The sequence below is a fragment of the Dasypus novemcinctus genome, chromosome 21, assembly GCF_030445035.2.
Source record: "Dasypus novemcinctus isolate mDasNov1 chromosome 21, mDasNov1.1.hap2, whole genome shotgun sequence".
Lineage (NCBI taxonomy): Eukaryota > Metazoa > Chordata > Mammalia > Cingulata > Dasypodidae > Dasypus > Dasypus novemcinctus.
Window position 1 is genome coordinate 34,055,029 of NC_080693.1, and position 24,210 is coordinate 34,079,238.

Consider the following 24,210-nt stretch of genomic DNA (forward strand, 5'->3'; position numbering starts at 1 on the left):
TAGTTATCTTATGTTTTACATTATGATTTACATTTTAGCCTATCAGCCCCTATATATTTTTGGTGTAATTTTACATGTCTTATATCCATCCTTGTGTACTCTTGTGAAACACTTCTATTGCCCACACAGTTACATTGGTTCCATCTATTCAATACCTATTTCCCCCTCCCCTTAGGGCCCACAGTGACAGTCAATCTTCATTTCTTGAAGAGCCATGTTCAGAGATACTTGCAACAGTGTTGAGGGCTTGACATGCTCAACTTCCCTAAAGCCCTGGGAGCCACCATTTCTCTTTAGAGATACAGTTCCCTCTATTTGATGACATCAGTCCTCCCCAGGATGTGGGTATACCTTCACTCTCATTATATAGGTCTCTACCCAATGATATAACCCACTCTGGCAAAATGAGCATTCACATATTCCCTAGGAGTCTGTACTGCGTCAGATTATCCCCTTTAAGTATCTTAAACAGGTAACTATCCTTATTATATTTTTAAAAAGGTTTTCTCAGCATTATACTCTCAATGAACACCTGACAATCTCCTATGTTCATATGTTGCCCCACCCTCTCCCCAGTTTCTTGGGCAATATTACCCATCCTCCCATCCCTAGCCCCCCTCAAGCCCACAAAGCCCCACCCAAAGGTAACCCTATGCCCCCATTTTATCCTTTCCTTGTAAACATACTTACCTCCAGCTTATCATAGATTTCACCCATGTAGATGTCAGCTTACATCCTTCCTTTACCCCCTGATTTCCTGTAAGCCTATTATCCAGTCTCTAGCTCTCTGAGGCAGCTTGGTTTACTCTTTTTTTTTTTTTTTTTAAAGATTTATTTATTTATTTCGCTCCTCTTCCCTCCCGCCCCAGTTGTCTGTTCTCTGTGTCTATTTTCTGCGTGTTCTTTGTCTGCTTCTGTTGTTGTCAGCGGCATGGGAATCTGTGTTTCTTTTTGTTGTGTCATCTTGTGTCAGCTCTCCGTGTGTGTGGCACCATTCCTGGGCAGGCTGAACTTTCTTTCGTGCTGGGTGTCTCTCCTTATGGGGCGCGCTCCTTGCACATGGGGCTCCCCTACATGGGGGACACCCCTGTGTGGCACGGTACTCCTTGTGCGCATCAGCACTGCATGTGGGCCAGCTCCCCATGGGTCAAGGAGGCCTGGGGTTTGAACTGCGGTAGACAGATGCCCTAACCACTGGGCCAAGTCCGCTTCCCTCAAACAAATCTCTTAATTCAATTCAAGGAGATGAAGGAAAACAAGCAAAAAGAGATAAAGGGTATGAAAAAGACAATGTTGTGAGCATAATAAAGAATTAGAAAGTATAAAAATTTAATAGAAATTATGGGGATGAAAAGTACAATAGTCAGGATTAAAATACACTACAGTGGAAAGTGAATTTGGCTCAATGGATAGAGCATCCACCTACCACATGGGAGGTCCAGAGTTCAAACCCAGGGACTCCTGACCCATGTGATGAGCTGGCCCACGCACAGTGCTGATGTACACAAGGAGTGATGTGCCATGCAGGGGTGTCTCCCATGTAGGGGAGCCCCACACATAAGGAGTGTGCCCCCACAAGGAGAGCTGCCCTGTGCAAAAAAAAGTGCAGCTTGCCCATACATAGAGAGTTGACGCAGGGAGATGATGCAGCAAAAGAGACACAGATTCCCGGTGCCACTGACAAGAATGGAAGCGGACACAGAAGAACACAGAGTGAATGGACACAGAGAGCATACAACTGGGGGGATGGTGTGGGGGGAGGGGAGAGAAATAAATTTTAAAAATAAATCTTTAAAATACACTACAGCATACATCAGCAGACTTGAACAGACAAAAGAAAGAATTGGCAAACTAGAAGACAGGACAATCAGAGTTAACCAACAGCATTAAAAAAAAACTCAAGGAAGAATGCTGTTTCCCATCAACTTTGGGGGGATTCAGCCTCTGAAGGCACCTGGCCTTTCTCATTCTTGTGGTCCAGTGTGTCATGGTTGGCCCCCTTTTGGGCCTGCCTACCACCATCTTCTTTATCCTTTTAGTGGAACCATGTATTTTCAAAATTCTAATAAAGTTTATTTCTTACAGAATTAATGCCTTATTAGTTATGTGGGGATTTCATCCAGCTCCAACCAGGGTGCTGCACCCATCTTCACTTAACCATAATAGAATAGCCAGAGAGGTTTGTGCCCAGTCAGGCAGGGACTACTGCCCTAACCAGCATGAAGTAGCTACAGAAGAATGACCATCATCCCTCAGTGCCCCCTTAAGAGTAAGTGTGTGAATTCTCTGAGGGGGTAGTTGAGGCAGGTTAGTAGTGAAATCGGAAGGTGGCTGGCCTGGCAGACAACATGACTGACAGACCACATGGCTTTGAGACCCCACCCAGAAATCTGAGAAAAAGGCTGCCAGTAAAATGACACTGGGCATGAGAACTTCATTCAGGGTCAAGGAAAAGCCCTGGATATCCTTAAGGGCCTCCTGGGGAACTGACAGGTGGGGTAATCAATCAGAAGAACAAACAGCTGGGGGCCCTCCCCCCAACATTAACAAAGGAAGGAATAATTAATAGCTTAAAAGGTAACCAGAGACGCCAAATCTTGCTCTCTCTGCCTAGAGGAGACCAGGTCAAATCTTGGTGCGTATTTTCATCCTTTTCTCCCATTTCTCAGCAAGCTCTGTTCTTTCCCCCCATTTCTCAATATTTTTTTTTTACTGGCCTAACTAGAAAAAAGAAAAAATCATACATTCAGAAGAACAGATAGAGAAAAAAATGAAAAAAAGTTGAGCAGTGTCTCAGGGATTTGAGTGACACCATGAAGCACACAAACATAGGGGTCATGGGTGTCCCAGAAGAAGAGAAGGGAAAAGGGGCAGAAAGAATATTTGAGGAAATAATGGCTAAATATTTCCCAACTCTTATAAAAGATATGAATATACATGTCCAAGAAGTACAATGTATTCCAAACAGAATAAATCCTAATAGACCTACTCTGAGACACATACTAATCAGAATGTCAAATGCCAAAGATAAAAAGGGAATTCTGAAAGCAGTAAGAGAAAAGAGATTTGTCACATACAAGGGATCCTCAATAAGACTAAGTACCAATTTCTCACCAGAAACCATGGCGGTGAGACAGCAGTAATATAATATATTTAAGGAACTGAAAGAGAAAAATTGCCAGCTAAAAATTCTTTATCTAAAAAAACTGTCCTTCAAAACTGAGGAATAGTTAAAAACAATCACAGATAAACAGAAACTGAGAGAGTTCATCAACAAGGGAACTGCCTTGTAAGAATTACTAAAGGAAGTTCTGCAAATAGAAAGGAAAAGACAGGAGAGAGTGGTTGGAGTAGTGTGAAGAAACTAAGGTTATCAGTAAGGGTAACTTAAAGGGTAAATGCAAAACCCAGTTATATTGTATTCTCAATATACGATTCTATAATTCCTATAACAGAATACAATTAAATAAGAAAAAGGCATATTTCCTGATAACAGACTTCAAAATAGAAAATGGTGAAGAAAAACAAAAACAACATAAAGAGAGGAAACAGGGGGATATAGGAGCAAAAAACATGTATGCTATTGAAGCTAGGTTGTTATCTTTTCAAATTAATAGGTTATAGATGTATGTTGTGTAATATAGACCCCAGGATAACCACAAATAAAGTATTTTAAAAATAAACAGATACAGAAATGAGGAAGTGAACAGTCAGATCCATCATAAAAGATCAACTATACAGAAAAGGAGGTTGCAATAAAAGAAAAGAGAGATTAAAAAAAAAAAAGATATGACATGTAAAAACCAAAATACAAAATGGCTGAAATAAGTACTGTCTTTAAAGTAATAACACTGAGTGTTAATGAATTAAACTCCCCAATCAAAAGACACAGAGTGACAAAATAGATAAAAAAATATGACCAAACTATATGTTATTTACAAGAGACTCGCCTTAGATCCAAAGACACAAATAGGTTGAAAATGAATGTTTGGAAAAAGACACTCCATGCAAAGAGTAAACAAAAAAGAGCTAGGGTAGCATACTAACATCAGACAAAAAAGACTTTAAGTTGAAAGCTGTTATAAGAGACAAAGAAGAACACTACCTATGAATAAAAAGGGCAATTTACCAAGAAGAAATAACAGTAATAACTATTTTTTTGCACTTAACCATGGTGCCCCAAAATACATGAGGCAAACACTGGCAAAACTGAAGGGAGAAATAGATGCCTTTACTGTAAGAATTAGAGACTTCAGTACACCATTCTCATCAAACAAATAGAACTTCTAGATAGAAGATCAATAAAAAAACAGAGAACTTGAATAATATGATAAATGAACTAGATCTAGTAGGCATATATAGAACATTGCACCCCCAAACAGCAGGATATACATTCTTCTCAAGTGTACCTACACTGACTCTAGAAGAAATAGAAGCTAGAGCAAAGAGATTAAATCAGTCATCAAAAACTTCTCAACAAAGAAAAGTCCAGGACTATAAGCCATATAGGAAGCCTCCTAGATGAATTCTACCAAACATTCCAAAGAAGAATTAATGCCAATCCTGTTCAAACTCTTCCAAAAAATTGAAGAAGAAAGAAAAGCCAGACAAAGATATTCTAAGAAAAGAAAATTACAGACCAAATTCTCTTATGAATATAGAAGCAAAAACCCTTGCAATAGAATCCAATAGTACATTAAAAGAATTATACAGCATGATCAAGTGGATTTTATCCCAGGTATGCAAGGGTGGTTTGACATAATAAAATTAAGTAATATACTACATTATCAAACCAAGGGGGAAAACTACATGATCATTTTCATTGAAATGATATTTTACATAATCCAGCAGCCTTTCCTGATAAAAACACTTTAAAATTAGAATAGAGGGAAAGGACTTGGCCCAGTGGTTAGGGCATCCGTCTACCACATGGGAGGTCCGCGGTTCAAACCCCGGGCCTCCTTGACCCGTGTGCAGCTGGCCCATGTGCAGTGCTGATGTGCGCAAGGAGTGCCGCCCCATGCAGGGGTGTCCCCCGCATAGGGGAGCCCCACGCACAAGGAGTGCATCCCGTAAGGAGAGCCGCCCAGCGCAAAAGAAAGTGCTGCCTGCCCAGGAATGGCGCCGCCCACACTTTCCGTGCCGCTGACGACAACAGAAGCGGATAAAGAAACAAGAGGCAGCAAATAGACACAGAGAACAGACAACCAGGGGAGGGCGGGGAATTAAAGAAAGAAAGAAATCTTAAAAAAAAAAAAGAAAAAAAAAAACCTAAGTAAAAAAAAAAAGAATAGAAGGAAAGTTCCTCAATATGATAAAAGGCATATGTAAAGGACCCGAGCTAATATCATACTCAGTGGTGAAAGACTGAAAGCTTTCCCTCTAAGATTTGGAACGAGACAAGGATGCCCACTGTCACCATTGTTATTCAACATTGTACTGGAAGTTTTAGCCAGAGTATTTAATCCTAATTGAAAAGGAAGAAGTAAAACTCATTATTTGCAGATGACATGATCCTATACATAGAAAGTTCCCAAAAAACTCAAATAAAACTACTAGAGCTAATAAATGAATTCAACAAGGTGACAGGTAGAAGAGCAACATGCAAAAATAGTGTTTCTATACACTAGTAATGAGCAATCTGAGGAGAAAAATCAAGAAAAAAAAATTCCATTTACAATAGCAGCTAAAAGAATAAAATATCTAGGAATAAATTTAACCAAGAATGTAAAGGACTTGTACAAGGAAAACTATGAAACATTGCTAAAAGGAATCAAAGACCTAAGTAAATGGAAGTATATTCCATTTCCATGCATTGAAAGACTATCATGAAGATGTCAATTTTACCAAAAATGGTTTACAGATTCAATGCAATCCCAATAAAAATTCCAAAAGCCTTCTTTACAGAAATGGAAAAGTCAATTATCAAATATATTTGGAAGGGTAAGGGGCCCCAAGTAGCCAAAAGCATCTTGAAAAAGAATGAAGTTGGAGGACTCACACTGCCTGACTTTAAAGCATATTACCTAGCTACAGTGGTCAAAAAAGCATGGTATTTGCACAAGGATAGATATTTTGACCAATGGAATCTAATTGAGAGTTCAGAAATAGAACCTTACATTTATGTCCAATTGAGTTTTGACAAGGTTGCCAAGTCCTCTCAATTGGGAAAGAATAATAGTCTTTTCAATGAATGGTGCTGGGAGAATTGGATATTCATATGCAAAATAATGATATAGGGTCCATATACAAAAATTAACTGAACATGGACCAAAGACCTAAACAAAAGAACCAGGACTATAAAACTCCTAGAAGTCTAATGAACCAGAAAGTAGGTGTTGCAACTCTGCTGAGGCTCAGGGCCCAGCTGGCACATAATCCAGAGATTTAAGTCTTCTGAGCATGCACCAACCGCAGCACCAACCACAGGTTCAGTAAAAGTGACAGAAGAGGCATGCATAGAGAGGTCACATCTGAGTCCAACTCCATCACAATCAGGAGCACAAATTCCAAAGTAGGGCCCACTGGCAAGGCACTGAACTCCAGAGTCATCTGTCATGACCACAGGACCTGGGTGTCTCCATAGCCCTCAGGAGCACTACTACCTGGGGTTGTATCTACTTTGGCTGTCTCTGAGATCCTGCTGAGATGTGTGTAAGTGTTATACCTCTGATGACCTCCTGACTCATTTTGAAGCCTTTTAGCCATATAAATTCATTTGTCTTTACCATTTCCCCCTTTTTTGCATCACCAGATGGTACTTTGTAGTAATCCCTGGGCACCAGGGAGGCTCATCCCTGGGAGTCATGTCCCACCCTGGGGGGAAGGTAATGCATTTACATGCTGAGTTTGGCTTAGAGAGTGGCCACATTTGAACAACATGGAGGCTCTCAGGAGGTAACTCTTAGGCACCCTGCAGCTCTAGATCTAGTTGAAATTTCAAGCACACAGGCTCATAAGCATAATGATCAGTATCAAGGGCCCATCACTGGACCATCCTTCTTCTCTGGTCTTTGCCCTTGTACCTGGGGGATTGTTGCTGCTCCATTGGGGAGTGTGAGAGAGTTTCCCAGAATGGGAACTCAGCACTCCCTCAGTTGTCGTGTGAAACTCTACCCCCTATGTCAATACCCAATGAACATCTGAACATATCTATATACCCTATATGCATGCATGCCTGGAGGCCATGGGAGTTGCTGAAGGCAGGGAAAAGGAAAAAGAAATGTGATATTGGGGCAGTTCTGGGACTTAGAGATGTCATCATTGATATTGAAGGGACAGATGCGGGACATTATATATTCTGCCATAACTCACTGAAATGACTGGGAGAGAGGGTAAACTACAACATAAACTATAATCCACATATTTTTTAATGTAACATTTTGTGTGATCTATGTATCTTTAAAAAAAGATAAGAAAACAAACAAACAAACAAAAAAAAACCACCCTACTATAATCCACGCTGTGTAGCAATGCTCCAAAATGTACTCATCAAATACAATGAATGTACCACACTAATGAAAGAAGTTGTTGATGTGGGAGGAGTGAGGTGGGGGTGGGGAGTGGGGTATATGGGAACCTCTTATATTTTTTAATGTAAAATTTTGTGTAATCTATGTATCTTTTAAAAAAAAATAATTTAAAAAATGAAAAAAAAAAAAAACCCAAAAACCTCCTAAAAGAAAATATAAGGAAGCATCTTCAAGATCTTGTGTTAAGCAAAGGTTTCTTAGCCTTTATACCCAAAGCACAAGAAATGGGAGAAAAATAGGTAAATGGGACCTCCTCAAATTGAAAAACACTTGTGCAGCAAAAGACTTTGTCACGAAAGTGAAAAGACAGCTTTCTCAAGGGGAGAAAATATTTGGAAACCACATATCCAATAAGGATTTAACATCCAGAATACATAAAGAAATCCTTCATCTCAATAATAAAAAGACAAACAACTCAATTTTAAAATGGGCAAAGATTTGAATAGACATTTCTCCAAAGAGGACATACAAATGGCTGGAAAGCACATTGAAAGGTGTTCAACATCCCTAGCTATTAGGGAAATGCAAATCAAAGCTACAGTAAGATATTATATCATACCCAATATTGGCTACTATTTTTTAAAAAACAAAAACAAACCAGAAAACTACAAGTGTTGGAGAGGATGTGGAGAAATAGGAACACTCATTCATTGCTGGTGGGAACGTGAAATGGTGCAGCTGCTGTGGAAGACAGATTGGCAGCTCCTCAGTTCCTATATGACCCTGCAACCCTGCTACTAGGTATATACCCAGAAGCAGGGACTCAGTTATTTGCACAACAATGTTCATAGTGGCATTATTCACAATTGCCAAAAAGATGGAAGCAACCAAAATATTGAAGAATAGTCTCTTCAACAAAATGGATGGATAAAAAATGTGGTATATACATATATTGGAATATTACTCAGCTATAAAAAGAAATGAAGTCCCAATGCATGCAAAAACATAGAAGAACCTTGAGGACATTATGCTGAGTGAAATAAGCCAGACACAAAAGGACAAATCTTATATATGATCTCATTAATATGAACTTATTATAATAAGCATACTCAAAAGAGTTAAAATCTAGAATACAGGTTACTAGGGGATAGATTGGAGTTAGAGAATGGGGATTTGATGCTTAACTTGTACAGAGTTTCTATTTAGTTTGATTTTAAGAGATTGGAAATGAATGGTGGTAATGGTAGCACATTATTGTGAGTGTAATTAACAAAAGTGAAATATATAGGTGAATGTGGTTAAAAGGGGGAAATGTTAGGTCGTATATTTTTTAGAATAAAAATTAAAAGATAAAGCATAGGACTGTATAACACAGTGAACCCTATTGTAGACTATGGACTCTCATTTATAATACAAGTATAAGAATGTTATTTCATGAATTATAATGATTGTATGACACTAAAAAAGGTGTTAATAATAGGGTGGTATATGGAAAAAAATACACCTAATGCAAACTATGGATGATAGTTAATAGTACTATTTTAATAATTTTTTGTCAATTGTAACAAAGGTAACTACAGATAAAAAATTAGTACAATTATAAAAATGTACTATCATCAATTGTAGCAAATGTTCCACACCAATGCAAGGTGTTGGTGGTGGTGTGATGTATGGGAATCTTGTATTTTATGCATGATTGTTCCATATATCCACAATTGTCTAATAAACAAATTGATTTTTAAAAAGTTCTTCAGAAAGAATTCTCTATACTATCTGCTCAATTTTCTGTAAGCCTAAAAACAAAGTCTTTTATTTTTTTTTAATCCATTCAAAAGCTAATTTAACTTCTTTATTCTAGACTGCATCTACCTTCACTTCAAAATTAGCACATAACTACTGTTTGAATGCTGGGGAGAAAAGCAAAGAACACAAAAAAATCTGTTAATTCCTCAAAATATTATCCCACTATGTTTGTTATGGCACATAAGGTGGTATTAAATTGGCAACAGGGAATTGCTGTATTCCAGGCATTTATCAGGAAGTAAAATCTTAACTCTCACACCACCCAATATTTATCATAAGCTCTGTTAAAAGAAATAATATTCAAGGAGGACTGCCTGAAAGACACATAGGCATTTCAGATTTTATAAAATATATTCTTAACTTAAGCCTAACCTGTTAGCAGAGATATGAGAATGTAGATTGCAGTATATTGGCTCCTTTTAGAATTGCTTTTTCTGACTTGCAGTCTGGTGTGATATCATTAGTGTACAGTTATATTGGCTCCTTTTAGAATTGCTTTTTCTGACTTGCAATCTGGTGTGATATCATTAGTGTACAGTTAAGGTGGTATAAGAAACTGCCCTGAGAAAATGGTTGTCTAATTTATTGCAAGTCCATCATAAAGCATGTTCATTTCATAGAGTGTCCCTTTAATGAGGAGAAACTCCTGACTACACTTTGAATATCAAGCTTCTGTACTTCTTAGCCACCAGTTTATATTTATCTTATAAATATTGTTGATCACGTGTTTGGTCATATTTCCATTTACTTGTTCACTCATGGAAAATTTAGAATCAAACTTGCAGGCAACCCAGAATAAACATTTAGATCATTATAGTATGCATTTTGGGCTTTATTCACAGCTTCATTTAGGATCGTCTTGTTTTTCTCTTCTTTCATCCTACTTTTTTTTTTTAAAGATTTATTTATTTATCTCTCCCCTTGTCCCCCCACCCCCACCCCCCGTTGTCTGCTCTTTGTGTCCATTTTCTGCGTGTTCTTCTTTGCACGCTTCTGTTGTTGTCAGCTGCATGGGAATCTGTGTTTCCTTTTGGTGGGTCATCTTGTGTCAGCTCTCCGTGTGTGCGGCACCATTCCTGGGCAGGCTGAACTTTTCGCGCTGGGAGGCTCTCCTTACGGGGCGCACTTCTTGCGCGTGGGGCTCCCCTACGCGGGGGACACCCCTGCGTGGCATGGCATTCCTTGCGCGCATCAGCACTGCACATGGGCCAGCTGCACACGGGTCAAGGAGGCCCGGGGTTTGAACCGCGGACCTCCCATGTGGTAGACGGATGCCCTAACCACTGGGCCAAGTCCGCCACCCTACTTTTAATTTATGTTCTTTTGTTGCACTTTATGTATTCTTTTTAAAAATTTTTAATTGACGTTTATCATTTATACATGAACATCTATAAACAATTAAGTGTATAGTATAAGTTGTGAACTTATAAAAGAAACATACATATTATTTTACAGGGCTCCCGTACATTACCCCACCACCACCTTGCATTGTTGTGAAATAATTGTTACGAACTATGAAAAGAGCCTCCTCAAAGCATTACTATCAACTATAGCCAATATCGTACATTTGGTACATTTTTCCCCTACCCCACCTGGTTAATGGCACACTGTATTAGTATTATATATTTGTTAAATTCATAAGAGAATATTCTCATATTTGTTCTGTTAACCAGTCCATCTTCCATCACAGTATTCATTGTATTACACAGTCCCATGCTGTTATTACCCCAGTCAACCCTAGAATGTTTCCATCACTCCAAAAGGAAAAATCCCACACCCCTTTATACCCCACTATTGTTGTGCCTTAGAATGGATATAAAATCTTTGCCACTGCTGCAAAAATATTACAATATTACTGTTAACTACAACCCAAAAGTTACATTAGTTGTAATTTTCCCTTGTATCACCATATACTTAACACTTTGTAAAGGAAGAACATTCTTATACTATTAACCACAGTCTTCATCCACCACAAAAATCACTCTGTTATACAGTCTCTGTATTATTCTCTACCTTCCTTTCAATTGAAATATTATAACCACAGATTACCTCTTTCAGCCACAATCACATTTATAAATCAGCAGTGTTAGTTATATTTATATAACATATTATATCAACTCTATTCATTTCCACACATTTACAATAGACCTTATTAATAATTCTACATGCATTAAGCATCAGTTCCCATTCTCAACCCACACTCAATTTCCTAGTAACCTGTGCTCTAGAGTTTACCTCCATGAATTTACTCATTGTTTTAGTTCATATTAGTGAGACCATACAATATTTGTCCTTCATTTAAGCATCCTTAAATCCTTTTTTGAATATCAGTATACAAATAAATTTAAGGTTCATGTTCAAATGTATTTCAGTAAAGTTTATATCCATTATCATAAGTCCATTTGGTATCCTGGCCCTGGCACCAAACCATATTCATTAAGTTTTTTTGTTTGTTTGTTTGTTTTTTTGTTTTTAGGAGGTACCAGGGATTGAACCTGGGACCTAATACATAGGAAGCAGGCACTCAAGCCACTGAGCAACACCCACTCCCAGAAATATTTTGTTATAAACTCTTCTTGAATTTAAGAAGCCGCATAGTAATATGTGGTAGACCTTGTATATGACTGCCCTGTTTTATAGGGAGCTACCAGAAAGAAGCACCCCACTGCCTTAAGAATGAAAAAGAGAAAGATTTAGAGATAAGTTACAAATGCTTTAAGGCCTTAAGACTAAAACATGTTCTTCATACTGGTTCCAGTGTCTAACAAGATAGATATAGATTGAGAATATCCTCTAGAAAATTTTATAGCAATTTGAGAAAGTAATCTGATAATAAATCTGATTTGAATTTGATAACTTTAAAAATTATGGATTGTATTTTTATGTCCTTCATCCCCCTAGTAATTCAACAATTGAAAATTAACAACAAACCTCCTAAAACTGATCATTCACAACATTTAGTTTGAGAAGCATTCTTTTCATGACTTTAGCCTACCTTCCCACTGTCACAATGCAGGAAGAGTTCAGCAAACATCTGTCTTCTCATGTCAGCTTTTATGATCTCTCGGAATTCATCTGCACAGTGGCAAAGGTGCTTAAGGAGTTCCTCAAACATTTCACTTTTAAAATCTACAATGTGTGAAAAGATGTACTGCAGAGAAAAAGAGTATAAATGATTGATTTAAAACTGTGTTCTCTTTACTAAGAATTCATCAATGTGTATGAAACATAATGGCTAAATATATTTTCATATCATTTGCTTATCATTTAGATAAAATGTTTTCATGTTAGTGCTGCTCTGTAGGCCATAAGAGGACAGCACTGCAGACAGAGGTAACCAGTGCAGTCCCCAACACCAACACCAGTGCAACTAGATATATTTGGAGCAATTTCCCTCTAGATCATCAGTAAGCTTCATTTAGGGAAGACTTTCCTCCTCGTGTGAAATAGCAGCAATCCTAAAATGTTGCCTGTAAATTAAAAGTTCCAAAAATTGAATCAAATTTTTCTATTGATATATGGCATATAAAAGCATGTGTGCTCTGCTCTGCAAGTGGCCCTATATATAGATTAGAGTGTAAAGAATGAGGATTGTGGATGTTATTGTATGTGTGTTTATGTGTTTTCTGATACCGCAATAAGGAATCCTTTGTCTATGGTTTTCTTTTTTTTTTTTTTTTTAAAGATTTATTTATTTATTTAATTCCCCCCCCTCCCCTGGTTGTCTGTTCTTGGTGTCTATTTGCTGCGTCTTGTTTCTTTGTCCGCTTCTGTTGTCGTCAGCGGCACGGGAAGTGTGGGCGGCGCCATTCCTCGGCAGGCTGCACTTACTTTTCACGCTGGGCGGCTTTCCTCACGGGCGCACTCCTTGCGCGTGAGACTCCCCCACGCAGGGGACACCCTTGCGTGGCACGGCACTCCTTGCGCGCATTAGCACTGCGCATGGCCAGCTCCACACGGGTCAAGGAGGCCCGGGGCTTGAACCGCGGGCCTCCCATGTGGTAGACGGACGCCCTAACCACTGGGCCAAAGTCCGTTTCCCTCTTTTTTCTTTTGAAAGTCTAGAAACCAAAAACATCTATTTTCTTGGGCCACTGCTCTTTTTTTTTTTTTTTTTTTTAAATATTTTTTTATTTATTTATTTAATTCCCCCCTCCCCCGAATATTTTCTGTTCTTTTTGAATACTACTTTATTTTATTTTTTTAAAATATTTATTTATTTAATTCCCCCCCTCCCCCAGTTGTCTGTTCTCTGTGTCTGTTTGCTGCGTCTTGTTTCTTTGTCCACTTCTGTTGTCGTCAGCGGCACGGGAAGCGTGGGCGGCGCCATTCCTGGGCAGGCTGCACTTTCTTTCGCGCTGGGTGGCTCTCCTTATGGGGCACACTCCTTGCGCGTGGGGCTCCCCTACGCAGGGGACACCCCTGCGTGGCAGGGCACTCCTTGCGTGCATCAGCACTGCGCATGGGTCAGCTCCACACGGGTCAAGGAGGCCCGGGGTTTGAACCGCGGACCTCCCATGTGGTAGACGGAAGCCCTAACCACTGGGCCAAGTCCGTTTCCCAGGGCCACTGCTCTTGATCCATGACTCTGCTTATCCACCGAGAACGTGGCCATAAAATCAGCAGAGAAAAATTAGAGTCCATCAGCTGGCCCCTTTTGAAAACTGCCATTGTCATTGAAGTAGAGCCTTTGAAATTCCAGACACATCTTATTCTTTTCTACATTTAATTTTATTTGGATATAATTTAGCTCTATCAAAAAATATATCCAAAGAATTCTCACTTCCACCCTTGCTTCCTCTACACGATTCTTACATCTCCCTTTTATGGATTAATTTTAATTATTAACTCCTTTTTATACTTTCAGTGTTTCTCATTGCAAATATAAACATACAAACATTTTTTTCTTATTCCTCCCTCCTGTCTTACACAAGAAGAGTATGTTAAATACACTGTTTTATTCCTTGTTTTTTTTCTTTTAAGTATATAGTCAGGTGATTTCTCTAAATCAGTTCAGAGATCTTCCTCATTATTTTCCATGGTTTCATACTATTCTTTTGTGTGACTGGAGTATACTTAATGTAGTTAGTCATCTATTATTGGGTGCTTGGGTTGTTGACAATCTTGCTCTTACAAATAATGTCATAATGAATAACTATGTACCTTGATTATTTTGTATGGTCCAGGTACCTATGTCAAATAGATTCCCAAAAGTGGGATTGTTAACTTAGAAGGTAAATGTGTCTGTATTTTTGGTAGGTTTTGACTATTGTTGTACTTTTACACTCACAGCTAATGTATGAGAGTGTCTATTACTCCACAGCCTCACTATTTGTGTGTATTACCTCTGGATTTTTGTCAACTTGGTAGGTGAGAAATGGTTAGAAACTTTATATTCTTGATCTATACCTCACTATAAGAGTTCATATCCTATGAAAAAGAGAATTGAATCATGCCTTGGAAGAGTTTCTGTAATGGACTCCTCGTGAGGTGTTAGCCCAGCTCACAAGTCAATGATTTCCTCCTCTGTTCCAAGCATAGAAGTAGCTGAACTTCTACTGGTAGCCAAATTTTTACTGCATGACCCTACTTGCCATAGACACACTGATTGGACTAGGAGAGGACACTTAACCAAGACTAGGTCATTCAGATTGGGAATGAGGTCTGGAGAATGGCCAGTTAGTCTCTGAATGGTGTTGGATCTGTGAATGTAAACTTAAGAGTTATTGGGTGGTCAGATTTTTACATGTGAACTATGGATCCAGAAGAAGTCTGTCCACAGAGAACAGATGAAACAAAGCAGAAAAGCAGAGTGTTGATGCTTCTCAAGCACCTAGTTTCTTCCTGAAACCAGACCATATTCCTGTTCTTGGATTCTGCGTTTTCTTTTTCAGTTACATTAATTCAGATCATTTTTTGTTTCTTGCAATTAAGGAATAGTAACTAATACAGTTAAAATTGGACATGTTTTTGACATATTTTAAGGAATAGTAACTAATACAGTTAAAATTGGACATGTTTTTGACATATTTCATATGCCCACGGATGTAGGGGAGCAGTGACTGAGCTCCTGCTTTGCATGTATGAGGTCAGGGGGTTCAATCCTAGGACATTAAAAGAAAAAAAAAAGGGAAGGATATAGTCAATATTTCATTTCCTCATTAATATCATCTAGCCAAATTTAGAATGCATTGTGTGAAGCACATTAGGCTTGACTCTATGATATGAGTCATAAATCATTATTCAATTGGCTTAGAGATCTAAAAAGTAAAATTTCCAGCCTAGTAAAAGAGCTTTTCTAAATATCTAATTCCCTTAGTTGCCTAAACCACCTAATGGTCATTAATATTGATGGATCAAGAGCACGTTAAATTCTTATCTCTTACCTTGGGAAACAGAAGAGTGTAAAGGTTATGACTCACATTCTGGAGCATGTCCAGAGTTCAAATTACAGTTTCCATGTTTTATGGATGTGTAACCTTGGGTGAGTCACTGAACTCTCAGTCCCTTCATTTGTGAGAGGGGTATCATAGTGGTAGCTATTTTACTGGGTCATGATGAGGATACTGTGTATGTGCACTGCCTAGATATTTCATGTAATAAGCGGTCTATAGCTATTGTTCTTGTCTCCTTTTGAGCTAGGTAAGAAAATAGCCAAGAAATTTTTGTTTATAAAGCAGTCCTTTAAGCACACATGCATCTTTAGAAGAGGAAAACCCAACATGATCAGTGGTTCTCAAATTGTGCTTTGGAGACAAGCAGCATCAGCGTCAAATGAGAGCTTGTTAGAAATGCAAGTTTTTGAGGCCCAACCTAGGTCTACTGGATCAGAAACTCCAGTGGTGGAACCAAGCAGTCTGTGTTTTAACAAGCCTTCTAGATGATTCTAATGCTTACTGAAGATTGAAAATCATTGAACTAGATGATCTAGGGTATCTGGTCCTAATTATTCCAGGATCCTAAGATTCTGTTATTTGACACCTAATGACTTTTTGCTTGAGTAGTAGGTATTTTCTAAATTACAGCTAAGATAAAATTATTGAATAATTAACATTTTCTGGCAATATTGTAACGACTCTCTGATGCTGAAAAACCTTAATGGTTCATGAGAAGAATAACCCTGTTTCATATTAAGCTTTTGGGATTTGACCTCAAATCCATATAAATTTTCTAGCTATGGAAATGCTATTGAATTAAGAACTAATTTAAACCTTTCTCTGAGAGACTCTTCAACATTCTGTATTCAGAGCCTATGGGTTTTCTTATGATATTCTTTATTTCTGTGGGGTCAGGTCAGTGGTGATATCCCCTTTCTCATTTATGATTTTATTTATTTAAATCTTATTTCTTTTTTCTTTGTTAGTCTAGCTAAGGTTTTGTCAATTTTATTAATCCTCTCAAAGAACCATCTTTTGATTGTGTAATTCTTTCCAGTGCTTTTTAAATTTTAAATTTCATTTAATTTTGCTCTAATCTTTGTTATTTCCTTCTTTCTGCTTGCTATAGATTAGTTTGTTTCTCTTTTTCTAGTTCCTCCAGGTGTATAGTTAGGTCTTTGATTTTAGATCTTTCTTCTTTTTTAAAAAAATGTGTATTTAGGGCTATAAATTTTCCTTTCAGCATAGATTTAGCTGCATCTCATAATTTTTTTAAACTTTTTTTTTTTTAGGTACCAGGGGCCAGGGATTGAACCCCAGACCTCATATATGGGAAGCTGGTGCTCAACCATTGAGTCATATCATCTTCCCAGAGTTGGTTTTTGTTTTGTTTTGTTTTGTTTGTTTTACTTGTTGGTTTGTTTTTTTGGAGGTACTAGGAACTGAATCCAGGACCTCCCATGTGGGAGGCAGGTGCTCAACTGCTTGAGCCACAACCGCTCCCCATCCCATAAGTTTTTTTTTTACATTTTCTATCCTTTTATTTTTAACTGTTTTGTACACTTACCTTTTTTAAATCCCCCCTGCTGCTTTTTGCATGCTGTCTGCTTTCTGTGTCCATTCACTGTGCATTCTGTGTCTGTATTTATTTGTTTTTTGTTTTTTGTTTTAAATTTATTTCCCACCCCACCCCTTGTGGCTTGCTTGCTGTCTGCTTCTTTGTTTCCATTCTCTGCATGCTCTTCTGTATGTTTGCTTCTCTCTCTTTTTTTTTTTGCATCACCTTGCTGAATCGGCTCTCCACAGCGCTTGCAGGCCAGGTGGCAGTCCGCGGTGCTTGCGGGCCAGGCAGCCCTCTGCAGCATGTGGGCAAGCCTGCCTTCACAAGGAGGCCCCAGGATGTGAACTCAGGGCCTCCCGTATGTTAGACAGGAGTCCAACTAGTTGAGCCACAGCTGCTTCCCTCTCTCATGTTTTTTAAGGACAGAGGATTCAATGAAGGCTTTCTCACAATGATGGCATTCATAGGATTTCTCTCCAGTGTGAGTTCTCTCATGTTGTTTAAATCCCTAAGTTTTGGTATGTTGTATTCTCATCTTCATTTGCTTCAAGGTTTTTACTGATTTCTCTTGCAATTTCCTTCTTGACCCACTGATTGTTTAAGAGTGTGTTGTTTAACTTCCATATATTTGTGCTTATCCTGTGTCTCTGCCCCTTATTAATTTTCAGCGTCATTCCTCTGTGGTCAGAGAAATTGCTTTGTATAATTTAAATTTTTCTAAATTCATTGAGACTTGTTCTATGACCTAGCATGTGGTCTATTCTGAAGAATGAATGATCCATAATCACTTGAGAAGACTGTATATCCTATTGTTCCTCTAACATATTACTTAAAGTCTCTGTTTCTTTATTGAACCTCTGTCAAGATGTTCTGTCTAATGGTGATAATGATGTATTGAAGCCCCCAGGTTCACCCATGTTGTCATATGCTTTACAACTTCATTTCTTCTTATGACTGCATAATATTCCATCATGTGAATGTACCACAGTTTATCCATTCACCAGTTGATGGACATCTGGCTTGTTTCCAGCTTTTGGCAATCTTGTATAATGTTGCTATGAACACTGGTGTGCAGACATCTGTTTGTGTCACTGCTCTCAGTTCTTCTGGGTATATCCCAGGAGTGGTATTGCAGGGTCACGTGGCAAATCTATATTTAACTTCTTTAGGAACTTCCAAATAGTCCCCCACAGTGGCTGTACCATTATACATTCCAACCAAGAGTGAATAAGTGTTCCTATCTTTCCACATCCTGTCCGATACTTGCACTTCTCTGTCTTTTTAATAGTGGTCATTCTAATAGGTGTGAAATGATATTTCATTGTAGTTTTGATTTTCATTTCCCTAATCAATAGTGACACTGGACATTTTTTCATGTTTTTTTTTTTCCACTTGTATTTTTCTTTGGACAAATGTCTATTTGAGTCTTTTGCCCATTCTTTAATCAGGTCATTTGTCTTTTTTTTTTTTAAGATTTATTTATTTACCTTATTTTTCTTTATTTATCATTCCCCCCGCCCCCAGGTGGTTCTCTTATCTGTATGCTCATTGTTTGCTTGCCTTCTCCAGGAGACACCAGGAACCGAACCTGGAACCTCCCACATGAGAGGTGAGTGCCCAATGGCCTGAGCCATATCTGTCCCCCACGGGCTGCGGCATCTCCTGGCTTGTGGCATCCACTCATTGTGGCAGGGGCGGTGTCTGCTTGTCTTCTTTAAGAGGCACCAAGACCCAAAGCCGGGACCTCCCATGTGGTAGGCAGGCACCCAAACTCATTGAGCCACATCCACTTCCCTTATTTGTCTTTTTACTGTTGAGTTGTAGAATCTCTTTATATATCATGGATATCAAACCCTTATCAGATATGTGATTTCCAAATATTTTTTCCCATTGAGTTGGCTACCTTTCCATGCCTTTGACAAAATCCTTTGAGGTGCAGAAGTGTTCATTTTGAGGAGGTCCCATTTATATATTTTTTCTTTTGTTGCTCATGCTTTGGGTATAAAGTCCAAGAAATCACCATTTACCACAAGGTCTTTAAGATGTTTCCCTACATTTGCTTCTAGTAGTTTTATGGTCCTGACTTTTACATTTAGGTCTTTGATCCATTTTTAGTTGATTTTTGTATAGGGAGTGAGATAGGGATCCTCTTTCATTCTTTTGATTATGGATAGCCAGTTCTCTCAATACCATATGTTGAAAAGACTGTTTTGTCCTGTTAACATGACTTTGGTAGTCTTTCGAAAAGCAGTTGGCTGTAGAGGTGAGAGTTTATTTCTGGACTTCAATTCTATTCCACTGATCAATGTGTCTGTCTTTATGCCAGTACCATGCTGTTTTGACCACTGTATTTTTTGTAATATGTTTCAAGGTCAGGCAGTGAAATTCCTCCCATGTTGCTCTTCTTTTTTAGAATGCTTTTGGCTATTCGGGTGTACTTTCCCTTCCAAATGAATTTAGTAATTGCCTTTTCCATTTTTGTAAAGTTGGCTGTTGGAATTTTGATGGGTATTGCATTGAATCTATAAATCTACAAATGGGGTAGGATTGATATCTTCATGATATTCAGTCTTCCAATCTATGAACATGGAATGTTTTTCCATTTGTTTAGGCCTTCATTGATTTATTTTAGCATTGTTTTGTAGTTTTCTGTATGTAGGGTCTGTACTTCTTTGGTTAAATTGATTCTCAGGATTGGAGTTTTTTGTTGCTATTGTAAATGGAATTTTCCCCCCTGATTTCCTCCTCAGATTGTTCAATAGTAGTGTACAGAAACATTACTGATTTTTGTGTGTTGATCTTGTATCCTCCACTTTACTGAACTTATTAACTCAAGTAGCTTTGTTGTAGAAATTTCAGAATTTTCCAAAGATAGGGTCATGTCATCTGCAAATAGTGAGAATTTTACTTCCTCTTTTCCTATTTGGATGCCTTTTCTTTCTTTCTTTCTTTTTCCTAGTCTAATTGCTCTTGCTAGAACTTCTAGTACAATGTGGAATAACAATGGTAACAGTGGGCATCCTTGTCTTGTTCCTGATCTTAAAGGGAAAGCTTTCAATCTTTACTCATTGAGTATGATGTCGGCTGTGGGTTTTCTATATATATCTTTCATCATATTGAGAAATTTTCCTTTTATTCCTATTTTCCAAAGTGTTTTATCAAGGCAGGATACTGGATTTGGTCAAACGCTTTTTTGCATAAGTAGAGATGATCAGTTTTTTTCCTTTCAATTTGTTAATGTGGTGTATTACATGAATTGATTTTCTTGCTTTTAATTTCCTCTTTGGCAGCCCTCTCAGTTCAGTACCTGGTGAGAGTGTTTGTTGCATCACAGACTGGATCAGTGTGATAAAAGATACTGACTGGAGGCTAAAAGCCTCATAAGTCAAACTTTCTCAGAGGCATTTCTCCAACCTTTGCTGGCATCCACCTCCCTTTTCCCAGTTAGGAAATAATTTCACTTCCCTGTGTTTCATCAACAACCAGTCCTGGTCAATAGAGAGGGAGATTGAGAGGGTTGGATGTCTTTAGTCCTGTGACAGTTCCCAAGGCAGACAATGATGCAGTCCCACCTGGCCTGGAAGGGCTTGTGAGACACAGCAGACCAAATTTGTGGGTCAAACACTGAGTCAGCTTCAGGCTGTATCCCTCTCTATCCCCTTTACTGGGAAGGTGGATCCCCCCTATGTCTATAACCACCAGTCCCTGAGGCCTGAGAATTCAAAAGGGTCTATAGTGAAGGGGAGGGCACGAGCAGTTGCAACTGCTGCTTTTAACTCACAGTTTTGCTGCCATGGTTCTTTTCCTTTGCCACTCTCTCTTCTGGGCAATGTCCAGCTTTCCCCTGCTGTCTTAAACCCTAGAATATTTTTTTTTCCAGGGCCTGTCCTCTAACTAGATTTCTGGGAGACAAGAGAGTCCTGTGTCTTTTTATTTATTTTAAATATGGCTTTTCTTTTTTTTTAAAGATTTATTATTTATTTATTTCTCTCCCCCACCCCAGTTATCTGCTTTGTGTGTCCATTCATTGTGTGTTCTTCTGTGTCCACTTCTATTCTTGTCAGGGACACCAGGAATCTATGTCTCTTTTTGTTGCATCATCTTGCTGCGTCAGCTCTCCATGTGTGCAGCCCCACTCCTGGGCAGGCTGCACTTCTTTTGCGCTGGGCAGCTCTCCTTGAGGGACACATTCCTTGCACATGGGGCAGGGGATACCTCTGTATGGCATGCACTCTTTGCACGCATCAACACTGTGCATGGGCCAGTTTCACCTCATGGGTCAGTAGGCCCTGGCTTTGAACATTGGACCTCCCATATGGTAGGCGGATGCTCTATCCATTGAGCCAAATCCACTTCCCTCCTGTGTCTCTTTAGTCTGACATCTTCCTGGAGGTCTTATCCCATGTTTTCTTAATATCCTCTATCTTTTTCCTTATTTCATTGAGTTGATTAAAACTATTTGTTTGGATATTCTTGATTAGTTGTTCCACATTGTACATCTCCTCCTGCTTTGTAGTTTGTTCATTATATTGGGCCGTGTCTTCTTCTTTCTTAATATGATGTAATTTTTTGCTGATATCTAGGCATCTGTTTATCTTGGTGGGCTTATTCAGTTGGTTAGTTAATTTGGTTTTGTGTTAAGTGTCCTTTTTGATGCTTGGTTCCACTTATTCAGTGTCTTTGTAGTTGTCTGTGTTCAACTCTTTCTGGAGGAGGAGTGCAGTCTGCTATTCCCTACTCTGTCATCTTGGATCCCTCTCCCTATGGGTTGTCTGAATAAGTGTGTTCTGTGTGTTTTGTAATTGTGGGCTATATGACATAAAAAAATTAAAGTATATGGGAGCCTTTGTTTTCTTTTGCTGTTTTTTTTTTAAAGATTTATTTATTTATTTTTCTCCCTTCCCCACCCCCTAGTTGTCTGCTCTCTGTGTCCATTTGCTGTGTGTTCTTCTGTGACTGCTTTTGTCCTTATTAGCGGTACTGGGAATCTGTGTTTCTTTTTGTTGCGTCATCTTGTTGTGTCAGCTGTCTGTGTGTGTGGCACCATTCTTGGACAGGTTCCATTTTCTTTCGCACTGGGCGGCTCTCCTTACAGGGTGTACTTCTTGCGCGTGGGGCTCCCCTACACGGGGGACACCTCTGCGTGGCGTGGCACTCCTTGTGTGCATCAGCACTGCGTGTGGGCCAGCTCCACATGGGTCAAGGACGCTTGGGATTTGAACCACGGACCTCCCATTTGGTAGGCGGATGCCCTATCCATCGGGCCAAGTCTGCTTCCCAGCCTTTGTTTTTATATCGTTCCAAGGAATGAATCAGTTAATATACATAAATCTTGAAATGATGACTTAAATTAATTTATGAATATAATTAACTATAGATATCCTTCAATTTAATAGCCTCATGAGCAATTAAACATTCAACTGGACTTAGTCAAGTTATCTCTATATATTAGGTCCCAATGCGATGATTTCTGGGCTTTTCTTTTCTTGACTTGAAAACAAAATTGTTGAGAAGGTAATAAATATCACATTTAACAAATCAATAGCTACTGTTAGATTCTGCTGCTTCTGGGAGTCATACTCATTTAACTGTAGACACACTGGAGAGTTGATGAAGTAGGTGATATGAGAGCAAGAGGGAAGACAAATATGTTTAGGAACTATCTATATGGGTTTTGACTTCCAAACTGTATTTGTTAAGCTGTGGTAGTAAATAATGTCTGAAAATAAGGAATACAGAATATTGAAATAAACATAAAATTATATTTACTATCTATCTTCCCCCAAATTTTCCTCATGTAGTTTCACAACATAGTGCTGCTGCCATCTCCCTTGTAGCCATGTTACTTTTCCTTCTTCTATCCCTCCCTGCCATAGCTCAAAGCACATAAGAAAGAAAAAGCAATCAAAGTGCTATTATTTCCCTAAAAAAACCCAAAAATCAAAATTAACAGAAAATAGAGAGAAAAAGATAAAACACAAAATGTAGCTGAGCTAGAGACCAAATAGAAAGCCACTCAAATACATATCACTGGGGAAATGGAGGTGTGCACAGGCTAGATTTAGCAGATGTAGCAGTTTTATATGGTTATGTATTCCAAAAAGAGATACTGGATTATGTTTGTAATCTGGTCTGTACCTGGGCATGATTAAGTTATGATTAGGGCTTTGATTGGGCCACGTCGTTAGGGCACTGAGTCCCTTTCATGGTGGGGACTCACGGATAAAAGACATGGCAAAGGACAGAGTTGAGAGTTTTTGATGTTGGTGTTTCGATGCTGGAGTTTGATGCTGAAGCCTTAAGCTGAAGCCCCAGGAAGTAAGCACACAAAGGAAAGAGAAGCAAGCCCCAGGAAAAGAGGAACTCTGAACCCAGAGAGAAGCAAGACCCTGGAAGAGAGGAACCCAGGAAGCCTGAACCCTCATAGAAGTTGGCAGCCATCTTGCATCAACATGTGGAAATAGACTTTGGTGAGGGAAGTAACTTATGCTAATGGCCTGGTATCTGTAAGATCCTTCCCCAAATAAATACCCTTTATAAAAACCAACCAATTACTGGTATTTTGTATCAGTTTCTCTTTGGCAGACTAATATAGCAGAATATGTTAAAGAAGAGATGTGACCTTTGGGTACAGTTGATGAGGGCTCTCCAATGTAAAATTTTAACTTTGAATCATGTCAGTTTGAAAGTCTTGGACTCTGTGTGAATGACATAAAATAATCAAACATAAGGAAGTGAACATCTCAGACAAGACCACCACGATGCAAGCACAGAATGCCAAAGAAGAGAACAGGTGCCAAAGAAGAGAATCCAGGCAGAGACATGTTCCTTATTTACTCCTGGTCAAAGGGTACACTAGGGAAGTGGATTTGACCCAAGAGATAGGGCATCCGCCTACCACATGGGAGGTCCAAGGTTCAAACCCAGGGCCTCCTGACCTGTGTGTTGAGCTGGCCCACGAGCAGTGCTGATGTGCAAAAGGAGTGCCCTGCCATGC

The 24,210-nt window shown here is 38.8% G+C and overlaps 1 protein-coding gene across 4 annotated transcripts in view; it reads right to left on the reverse strand.

Annotated features, from left to right (window-relative positions):
• The window catches only part of EFCAB5 (EF-hand calcium binding domain 5), a 277,520-nt gene that overhangs the window by 123,034 nt on the left and 130,276 nt on the right, over positions 1 to 24,210 (reverse strand). For all 4 annotated transcript variants that reach the window (XM_071210465.1, XM_058283113.1, XM_058283114.2 and 1 more), the window contains one exon: positions 12,271 to 12,426. In XM_071210465.1, the coding sequence (XP_071066566.1) occupies positions 12,271 to 12,426 (156 nt within the window). The remainder of the gene's footprint in view (positions 1 to 12,270; positions 12,427 to 24,210) is intronic.